At 50.0% G+C, this 11,260-nt stretch overlaps 1 protein-coding gene across 2 annotated transcripts in view; it reads left to right on the forward strand.

The window, feature by feature from the left end:
* Positions 1–10,747, forward strand: part of LOC133113953 (casein kinase I) — a 25,934-nt gene extending 15,187 nt beyond the window's left edge. The window contains exons 5-10 of one of the 2 annotated variants that reach the window (XM_061223123.1): positions 299–469; positions 1,325–1,473; positions 2,482–2,650; positions 4,796–4,935; positions 7,387–7,454; positions 10,162–10,747. In XM_061223123.1, the coding sequence (XP_061079107.1) occupies positions 299–469; positions 1,325–1,473; positions 2,482–2,650; positions 4,796–4,935; positions 7,387–7,419 (662 nt within the window). In that variant the 3' untranslated portion in view covers positions 7,420–7,454; positions 10,162–10,747. The remainder of the gene's footprint in view (positions 1–298; positions 470–1,324; positions 1,474–2,481; positions 2,651–4,795; positions 4,936–7,386; positions 7,455–10,161) is intronic. The other variant, XM_061223122.1, reaches the window with a different exon arrangement.
* The last annotated feature ends 513 nt before the right edge of the window (positions 10,748–11,260 follow it).

Consider the following 11,260-nt stretch of genomic DNA (forward strand, 5'->3'; position numbering starts at 1 on the left):
CTGGGCATAAGTAAGAACCAGCCCCCACCTGGGCATCGGTAAGAACCATCCCCCACATGGGCATAAGTAAGAACCTACACCCAACTGGGCATATAGGTAAGAACCAGCCCCTACCTCGGCATAGGTACGAACCAGCCCCCACCTGGGCATAGGTACGAACCTGATAGGCCCTGCCCACTAGGCATAGGTGACCCCTGAAATGACCAGCTCTACACCGCAGGTTCCTTTGTGGCATTTGCGCCTCTGCCCCGTTGTTTGGCTGAGCGCTCATGCTGACCTTTGACCTCCCGCCCCACAGAGCAGTCGCGGCGTGATGACCTGGAGTCCCTGGGCTACGTGCTGATGTACTTCAACCTGGGGTCGCTGCCCTGGCAGGGCCTGAAGGCCGCCACCAAGCGCCAGAAATACGAGCGCATCAGCGAGAAGAAGATGTCCACCCCCATCGAGGTGCTCTGCAAGGGCTACCCCTGTGAGTACAGTCCTGCACACTCTCACACACACACACACACACACGCACACGCGCACACACACACACACACACACACATACTCACACGCGCACACACACACACACACACACACACGGGCGCGCTCACACACACACGGGCGCGTGCACACACACACACACACACACACACACACACACAGGCAAACTCACACATACACACAGGCGCGCACACACACACACACACACACTCACACACACGGGCGCGCACACATACAGTAAATGTGATGTCCTTCTGACCCACTCTCTAAGTAAGACCCTGAGGAGTAACTCTTCGTGCCCTGTCCTGGACTGACACCATTTCTTCACTCTCTTTACACCCGTGTGCATGTGAATCATGAGTCAGAGTGCACTTACACCCCCTATGTAAGACTCCCCAGTGCCCCTAGAGCTGTGAGTAGTACTCGCCTGTGAGTCACGCTGTGTATTTCTGTGTGCTTGACTCACGCTGCGACCTGCTTTCTGGGAATACGTCTGCCCCTTAGCCTCAGAATTCGAAGTCAGTTGCTGTGTTCGAAACTGCATGCTAGCATTCTGCTCGTGCTACATTTCAGTGAAATGTTGTTGCATGCTAATTATGCGGTTTGGAACGCAGCCAGAGTTCTAGAACTCCATTGTTTTCATTGTTTACCGTTAATGATTGTGACCTCAGCATTAGAATGTTTGTAATAAGAACGCTCTGATCGCGTGTTTGTGACCTCACGCCTTAAAGGTGTCGCCCTGTGACTCAAATGTTCCCGATGGGCCTCTGGCTCTCTCTCTGTCTCTCTCTCTCTCACTCACACACTCTCTCTCTCTCTCTCTCTCTCTCTCTCTGCAGCTGAATTCGCCACGTACCTCAACTTCTGCCGCTCCCTGCGGTTTGACGACAAGCCCGACTACTCGTACCTGCGGCAGCTGTTCAGGAACCTGTTCCACAGACAGGGGTTCTCCTACGACTACGTCTTCGACTGGAACATGCTGAAGTTTGTGAGTGTCCCGCGGGGGCAGGGGAAGGGGCAGCAGGCTCTGCTAGTGTGGGGTGGCGTGACCGTACTCAATAGACCTTCAGTATTTTAAATGCACATTTAAAATTTTTAAATGCACATTTAAAATACAGCTGGGGTTGAAACAAAGTGCTGTACGATTTCCTTGAATTAAAGCGCGAATCCAGTGACATCCCCCGTGCAGCAGGGATCATCAAATCCGGCCCTGGTTTTCTTTTCTTCTGGGCAATTCATTGATTGGCCAGACTGCCTTCACACCTGACTCCCAGGTAAAGGGAAGGTGGAAAACCAGCAGTTCTCGGCCCTCAAACACACTGCATAGATGATCCCTGCCGTACGCCAGTGATGTAAGGACAGTATTCAGTGACCGATCATTACCTTTCTGTACAATGTAATAATATAACATGGTGATTTCAGTGTTCCCTGGTGTGTTATGAAATGGGAGGCGTGTGTGGACATGTTTGGTTTTCACAGTGGAGTTCAGTAAGGCTCAGGGCCTCCTGTAGAACAGAGAGAGTGAGCACTGTGTGTGTGTGTGTGTGTGTGCCTGCGTGCGTGCGTGTTGTAAGCACAATGTGTGTGTCTGTGCGTGTGTGTGTGTGTGTTCTAAGCGCTATGTGTTCTAAGCGCTGTGTGTGTGTGTGTGTGTGTGTTGTTTCTAAGCGCAGTGTGTGTTCTAAGCGCAATGTGTGTGTGTCTGTGTGCGTGTGTGTGTGTCTGTGTGTGTTCTAAGTGTAGTGTGTGTGTGTGTGTGTCTGTGTGTGTTCTAAGTGTAGTGTGTGTGCGTGCGTGCGTGCGGGTTCTAAGTGTAGTGTGTGTGTTTGTGTGTGTGTGCGTGCGTGCGTGCGTGCGTGCGTGTGTGTGTGTGTGTATGTGCTGTAATGACCCTGGTGTGTGTGCAGTGTGCAGTGTGCAGTGTGCTGTAATGACCCTGGTGTGCAGTGTGCAGTGTGCTGTAATGACCCTGGTGTGTGTTTGGCTCCCCCTGCAGGGCGCTAACAGAGCAGCGGAGGACGCGGAGCGGGAGAGGAGGGACAGAGAGGACCGGATGAGGCACAGCAGGAACCCAGGGGCCCGGGCCCCGGCCGCACCGTCGGGACGTCCCAGAGCCGCACAGGACGTCACACCCCCTACACCCCTCACCCCCACCTCCCACACCGGTGAGTGCACCTCCCACACCCTCCCTCACCCCCACCTCCCACACCGGTGAGTGCACCTCCCACACCCTCCCTCAGCCCCACCTCCCACACCGGTGAGTGCACCTCCCACACCCTCCCTCAGCCCCACCTCCCACACCGGTGAGTGCACCTCCCACACCCTCCCTCACCCCCACCTCCCACACCGGTGAGTGCACCTCCCACACCCTCCCTCACCCCCACCTCCCACACCGGTGAGTGCACCTCCCACACCCTCCCTCACCCCCACCTCCCACACCGGTGAGTGCACCTCCCACACCCTCCCTCACCCCCACCTCCCACACCGGTGAGTGCACCTCCCACACCCTCCCTCACCCCCACCTCCCACACCGGTGAGTGCACCTCCCACACCCTCCCTCACCCCCACCTCCCACACCCTCCCTCACCCCCACCTCCCACACCGGTGAGTGCACCTCCCACACCCTCCCTCACCCCCACCTCCCACACCGGTGAGACCACCCTCCACACATAATCATTTTATTTATTTATTTTTTATTTATTTTATTTTTTTCACCTATAATGATCAGACTAAGTTAATTAGACTGAGCAGGGAACAATCCCCCCTGGAGCAATGCGGGGTTAAGGGTCTTTGCTCAAGAACTCACCAGCTGCGTGGATCTTATCGTGGCTACACCACGGCTTGAACCACTGATCTTCTTGAACCACCAGTCATGTACCTCAGCCACTAGGCTACAGGCTGGGCATTGAGTGGGCATGCTGCATACCTTTACTGCGATGAGGCGCCATATCCAGCTTCTCAGCAGCTCGTATGTTGTTTGACTCCCCCTGCTGGTGTATATTGCACACTGCCGTCAGAGCTTTGGGTTGCGTTCAAATCAGTGCCCTTGCATACTATTGAGCAGGTGGTTCAAGCCTCGGTCTGACCACAATAAGATCTGCACATCTGGTGGGCCCTTGAGCAAGGGCCCTTAACCCCACATTGCTCCAGGGGAGGATTGTCCCATGGTTCTTCTTTTCACCTGCAAGTCATTTTGTGTGAACAACGTCAGGTTAAATAACTGTAAATTTAAGTAGTTGTATTCTACTGATGGACGGGTGAGGTCACACAGACCGCATTATAGGTTGAGCGCAGTACATACAAATTAAATTGATTTATTTTTCAGATAATGTGTGAGTGCGTGTGATGGATGGTGTTGTGGCTGTGTGAGTGCCTGTGATGGATGGTGTTGTGGCTGTGTGAGTGTGTGTGATGGTTGGTGTGTTGTGGCTGTGTGAGTGTCTGTGATGGTTGGTGTGTTGTGGCTGTGTGAGTGTGTGTGATGGATGGTGTGTTGTGGCTGTGTGAGTGTGTGTGATGGATGGTGTGTTGTGGCTGTGTGAGTGTGTGTGCATGTGTGTGGTAGATGGTGTGTTGTGGCTGTGTGCGTGTGTGTGATGGATGGTGTGTTGTGGCTGTGTGAGTGTGTGTGCATGTGTGTGGTAGATGGTGTGTTGTGGCTGTGTGAGTGTGTGTGATGGATGGTGTGTTGTGGCTGTGTGAGTGTGTGTGATGGATGGTGTGTTGTGGCTGTGTGAGTGTGTGTGCATGTGTGTGGTAGATGGTGTGTTGTGGCTGTGTGCGTGTGTGTGGTGGTCGGTGTGTTGTGGCTGTGTGAGTGTGTGTGATGGATGGTGTGTTGTGGCTGTGTGCGTGTGTGATGGATGGTGTGTTGTGGCTGTGTGAGTGTGTGTGATGGATGGTGTGTTGTGGCTGTGTGAGTGTGTGATGGATGGTGTGTTGTGGCTGTGTGAGTGTGTGTGCATGTGTGTGATGGATGGTGTGTTGTGGCTGTGTGCGTATGCGTGATGGATGGTGTTGTGGCTGTGTGAGTGTGTGTGCATGTGTGTGGTAGATGGTGTGTTGTGGCTGTGTGAGTGTGTGATGGTTGGTGTTGTGGCTGTGTGCGTGTGTGTACATGTGTGTGGTAGATGGTGTGTTGTGGCTGTGTGCGTGTGTGTGATGGATGGTGTGTTGTGGCTGTGTGAGTGTGTGTGCATGTGTGTGGTAGATGGTGTGTTGTGGCTGTGTGCATATGTGTGATGGTGTTGTGGCTGTGTGAGCGCTCTCTAAAAACTTGTCTCTAACGTCTCCTCTCTCTGGTCCCTCAGCCAACACCTCGCCGCGCGCGGTCTCGGGTGCGGAGAGGGAGCGGAAGGTCAGCATGCGACTGCACCGCGGCGCCGCCGTGAACGTGTCCTCCTCCGACCTCACCGGCCGCCAGGACGCCTCCCGCCTGTCCTCGTCACAGGTACGAGCTGGCCCCGCCCCCCGGCCCACCGCCTGACCCCGCCCCCGCCCCACGTGACCCGCTGACGCCGTGAACAAAAACTAATAAACACGTGAATGTGAAATGGAGAATGTCTGTCCTCGTCTGTGGGGGGTAAAAACACGTACTTGACAAAATGGCGGCACCACCACGTGCCACACAGCTTTTGGGGGGCAGCCTGTAGCCTAGTGGCTGAGGTACACGACTGGGACCCGGAAGGTTGGTGGTTCGAGCCCCGGTGTAGTCATGATAAGATCCACACAGTCGTTGGGCCCTTGAACAAAGCCCTTAACCCCGCATTGCTCCGGTGGGGATTGTCCCCTGCTTAGTCTAATCAACTAAGTCTCTTTGGATAAAAGCGTCAGCTAAATAACAAATGATTATGGTCTACGATGAAGCTCATTTTTTAAATGGTAATTGGAGAAGCTGAAAATAGCAGAAAATTTTGACTTCTGTATGATGGTGGACTACAGGAGAAAATGTCTCCTGGGTTTTGGGAAGCTAGGTTTATGCCTCCCTCTTAGTGGGCCAGATTCATTCACTGAGCCCAGGTGGACCAAAAGGGAGATGTTACTGACTCTGACATGTTTACTGCCCAACCTGTTCTTCTAAAGCTGGGCTTTGGAGCTCCGTTCTTGGCTCGGGGTGTATGCTGGTTATTACCATCTCAACCACAATGCATTTCAGGAGATTAAGGAACATGTAGCTGGATCACTTTCTGACGTGTTGCGTGACACAGGATATGATGTAATTACCTTGTGCGTATGATTGGGGGGATCTGTGCATAAAGGCCCAGTTCTGAGCTGATCCTGGTCCAGCATGACTCCTACCGACCAAATAACCAGGCAATGAACAGCCCACGTATACACCGACCAACGGGGTGCTAATGAGCGTTTCACAAGGGTTGTCAGGTGGGCACCTTCCTTTACCGGCGTTTGACACCTCCAGAAAGCTCAGACCCACATCCCACATCAGACTCCCTCTTCTTACCACTGACTCTAGCCCTAACCATGCACAGAACACCAGTACCACACCGATCTCCTCGGTGACTACGGTTGTAGCTAACCCCACTGGCTCCATTTAAGGCCTACTCATGCCACCGATCCTGTGTGGATTTCTAAATACCCACTAGCCTTATCAAGCAACCATCTCCAGAGCAGTACACCGATACACTAATCATCCATTGCACGGATGTTCGCCATCTGCTACCTGAGTACAAAACTGTATCAGGTCTCAGGGAGGATGAAACGATGATCTGCAGAACCTGGAGTTGCCTTCCAATGTCCGTGACTAATTTCCCGTCTACTCCCATCTCCCAATATTGTTTACCCGTGCCTGAAGGCCACGACTCTGCCCAGCTCATACGAAACCAGTCGGTATACTTCCACTATAAACAAACATGTCTGCTTTGAAATACTCGGGCCAAACACTTTAGGCGGGTGTCGCAGCCCTACGTCAAACTAACCTGACAGCCTGACAAAAATATCACTCCATGACTCAACTGACAACCGTCTTCTTCACCTGCGCGTTGCCTCAGGTTCTGTGGAGTCGGGAAGGACGTCATAGGGGTGGCTCTGTTTGACGTAATTTGGCCCGAACGCCACACCAGCCGGTCTTCCTCCTTGCCACACTCTCCACGGCTCGTCCACGTTCTCCGGCTTTGCCTTCACACGCCTGTCCGCTTCTCCCTGCCGCTGGATCTTACCGATCTGCCTCCTCTCTGACACTGTGGCCTTATAGCCCATGAGTTCCACTCATTACCTGATTGCGCCCCCCCAATCCCACCACTTTTACATCCTTCTGTTTGGGGATTGTGTGAAGTTTGTGCACTGTAGTGTGGTCAGTCTTGAGTCCTGTAGCCCTGCCAATGAGACCCATGTCATTGTTTTTGAGTCCTGCTCTCATCCATCTGAAGTGGTTCTGCTGGCACCGAACGACAATTTTATCCAAGCTTTTACATCCGCGTTTCTCTTTCCCCAGTTGCATCTGGATTATTTTTGGAAATAAAAAGTCAAAATAATTTCCCCACGGATGTTTTGAAAATCTTTGGCTCTGCCCCCATAGCCAAGAACAAATGCTGCGTTTCAGGAGGAATTGTTCTCTTAAAAGTTTCAGTGAACTAGATGGTCTGTCAAACCACAAGCACAAGGAAGTGTCCTTGAGGAACTTTGGTGAATTTCTGTGTGGTGGAACAATGGCAGTAATTGTTTCTTGAATCTTCTCCCCACCCCAAAGGTTGGATTATGAACTCATGGTAATTCTATTCCAACATTGAGCCCCAGTACAGATGCTACATTGGCATATGCTTGTGGATCAACATGCTGTGCTGCATTCTGTTTTTCTTCAAGTTCTTTTTCTTCACAAATGGCTGTCTTCCCCCTCCCCTCCCCCCTCCCCCCCCATTCCCCCTGCCCCCAACCCCACCCACCTCAGAATAGCATTCCCTTCGATCACCACGGCAACTAGCTGCTCGCCACGTTCTGGTCTGAACGCAGCATCGGGTGAGTGTACTGTTATAGACTACATTACCCACAATGCAACCATAGCTGTCCCTCTAATTTCCACTTTTATAAACTATATTACCCACAATGCATCCAGAGCTGTCCCTCTAATTTCTACTTTTATAGACTACATTACCCACAGTGCAACCAGAGCTGTCCCTCTAATTTCAACTTTTATATACTACATTACCCACAATGCATCCAGAACTATCCCTCTAATTTCCACTTTTATTAACTAAATTTCCCACAATGCAACCAGAACTGTCCCTCTAATTTCCACTTTTATAGACTACATTACCCAGAATGCAGCCAGAGCTGTCCCTCTAGTTTCCACTTTTATAAACTACATTACCCACAATGCAACCAGAACTGTCCCTCTAATTCCCACTTTTATAGACTAAATTACCCAGAATGCAACCAGAGCTGTCTTTCTCACTGTCAACTTTATACTGCAGATCACCTTAGACATATATGCGTCTTTGTTGCGTCTTATATGCCACCGTTCAGCATTAACTGGAATAAAAATGGGGGAATAATCTTCACTGTTACCACTTGTCTTCACTTTTTATTTTATTTTACTTCCCACTTAGCACCTCTGTGGACTGTTACACGTATTGTATCATTCTGCAGTAGACCCCCTCAGTTCTGAAAACCGATTAAGTCCAGTCAACCGAACAGGGTGTGGAATCGGAAGTAGCGCATATACAAAATGATGACTGCAAAATGCAAACGAGTAACCCTATTAATTGAGGACTTGAAATTATATCAAAATTAGGCAAGGGGGTGAGCTTCACGGCTGTTGCTAAAGAAAGTAGCCTGCAATTAAAGTAGGCTTCCGTGTTTCACATTTAAAAATCACCGGTACAAACTTTGCTGTCCGACACTTAACACATGAATAATTGAATAAGCAAGTGAATAATTTTTTAATCCAGCAGAGATCGCTTCGCTCTGATGGCTGCGGCCTGTGCAATGCAACTTCCGCTTTCCATTCGTGCTCATCCGTTCAGCTCGTTGCTTTGCCAATGTCCCTGTGGACTTGTTTCTCATTTGGCTGCAAGTTTACGAGCTTATTGTGGGTCATTTGTGGGATTGCACTTGATATGACGGTCATGTTTGACTCAATATTGAGTTCTACAATTGTCAGCTTTCTGAGCAACCTTCACTCCCGACGTGTTAGGTTCTCTGGGGTTCTACTGTATTTATTGACATTCGTGTGTGGAGATGATGGAGGGCTGGTATGCAGAGATATTATTTCAAAGGTTTTTTTAAATTTTATTTATTTATTTTCCCGTTGAGAAGAAATGTTTTTTCCACATTCTAAGTCAGTGGGGTAGATCAGGACTGTACCGTTACCGTGTCGCTGACCTGCTGTTGTCTGAACACGTCCCAGCATGCCGTGCTGTTGAACACGCCCGCCGCCCTCTAGTGACCCCCTCGAAAGCGGTTGAATAAGAATGAGGGGGAGAGAACAGCTACGCGAATGTCTGCACTTGAGTTTCAGTCCCCTCTTCAACAGTGCAGCCCTCTCCCCCTCCCCTTTCTCTAAAAAAACTAATAAAACGAGAGTAATATCTGAATAGGTTTCCTGTGGTTGTGTTATTATTTTAATTTTTTAAAATGAAAGTAACGGTGCTTGAATGGATTTTTCTCCTCAACCACAATGTCTCACTCCTGCCAGTTCCGTCTGCCGCCCCCTTCCCTTGTCCCTTGTGCAGACTTCCTGCTGACTTGAAGCGCTTTGATTTGAAGGTTTTTACATCCATATTGGGTGTAGGAATTACAACCCTTTAACCACATTTTTTATTTTATGTCAACTGTTTGCTTGCTGCTGTACAGAGCGAGAAAAAGCAAAAATGTCACTGTCCAAATACTTACGGTCTGCGCTGTATATTGTTTGCACTTGTACAAATTGGCTTGATTTGTTCAAATGTCACATCTCAGCTTGTCTGTCTGTTTTGGGCGCTTTTCCTTTCTGTGAGTTGGTGGTGTAACCGCCTTGGGCTCCTGAGAATGAAACCTCAGACTTGAGCACTGAAATTGAATCTCGTGTTTTGGTTTAGTTTTGGCTACTCTTAAGGCAATTAGTTCCGTGATTCTGAACCCAGATAGCCATATGTGCTTCTGCTCTCAGCTTAGACTTGCCCGCCTCACCATGGTTACAAAACAGGTTCACAAATCCCACCGGCTCTCTTTCTGTAAAACCTCTTTCATGTGAAAGTACATCTGTTTGGTGTCGGATGTGCCTTTACCTAACAGTGGCTGTTTGTTGTTTTTTTTTGGCATGTTAGTGGGCATATCTCTGTATTTGAATAATATCGTTGCATCAGATGGATCATTTGCATCAGTACTTTCCTCTAGGGTCTTCAGCGCACTTCTTCCTGGTTATGATTTTGCACTTTATTGTACGTCGCTCTGGATAAGAGCGTCTGCTAAATGCCTCTAATGTAATGTAATGCAAATTATTTTCATTTTTGTCCTTAACTGACAAAGCTCTCTTCTTGCAATGTTATGCATAGCTGCTAGAAAGCATAAGCAATAGCCAGTCAATTTTACTACATTGATATGGGGGAAAATACAAAATATATTAAAAGGAAATTGTGTATTTATGCAGGCCTTTGTTTATTGGTCCAAACCACGAGCACTCTGGGAGTTGTAGTTTTAGTAACGGCGCCATTTTGTAAGTGTGCTCATTTCTTCCCCCTTACAGGTCCTGTCCCGCGTGACCCCCGGCGGTGTCCAGTCCGTCGCGCCTCGATGAGGTCATCACCGCTCGCCCCGGCGGTTGGACTGTGCCTGGCTGACCATCGCCAGGACTATTCCCGAAATAAAAACCTCACTCCCACGACGACTGCCGAGAGCCAGAACCGCCATCTGACCCCGAGTGTCCGCACTCATTCCTCCTCTAAAAACAAAACGACCACAGCGGAGCAACAGCGCCCCCCTCTGGAGAGAGATGTGTATAACAACATGCAAGGCGTGTTTCCCCTCCCTTCCAGCAGGGGGAGCCCTGTCCTGTCTAGGCAGGCAGACCCAGAGGAGCCTTTCCAGGCCCAACAAGGCCCAACCACTCCGTTCTGATTTCTCCTCCTGTGGCCGGCCAATCGCGCGCCAGTAATCTGACTCTACACTGACGCCCTCAACATTTCCCAGAATCCCCTCTGTTTTTGTATCAAACCTGCAATCCAGCAGGTCTGCAGCTTCTTTTATAGGTGGATAGGTTGTCGGTACTTAGATTGTTTTTTTTGACTGTGAATCACACAGAATATAAAATAAAAATGAAAACTTTCACACTACAGAGACTGAGGAACCGTCTGAAAAGAAAGACTCAACGTGGGGGGGTTCTGTCATTTTAAGACTTTTATTTTATCCGTTTTAAAAGCAGACTAAATGAGAACGTGAGTGTGTTTTTGTACTCATCAGGCATTGTAGCCACAGCGTTAATGCTAGCCATTGGCCCTCGGCACTGCAGGGGGGCGGGGGATGACGGTGTGCACACCAGCAGCCAGTGGCTCCTCCTCTGCCTCACGTCTGTGTGCAGCTCACTGGAGGGGGGGGGGGGTTGTTTCCTGGACTGGCAGAGTTTAAACTGTGTGGGGTTTTTTTTTTTTTTTTATAATTTGTTTTTAAAGCTGTGAAGATGTCTGTAATATAGAGCTGTAAATGTTTCCTTGTTTAGACCTGAGTCTCTCTCAGAAATATGGTGGTCCCCCCCCCCCCCCCCCCCCCCCCTCCCCCAGTTGCTTGTCCCCACCTGTCTGCTGTGGGGTTGCCAGGTCAAGGGCTCTTTTCTGCACAGGTGGGGGATT

Source organism: Conger conger, chromosome 16 (genome assembly GCF_963514075.1).
Source record: "Conger conger chromosome 16, fConCon1.1, whole genome shotgun sequence".
Classification (NCBI taxonomy): domain Eukaryota; kingdom Metazoa; phylum Chordata; class Actinopteri; order Anguilliformes; family Congridae; genus Conger; species Conger conger.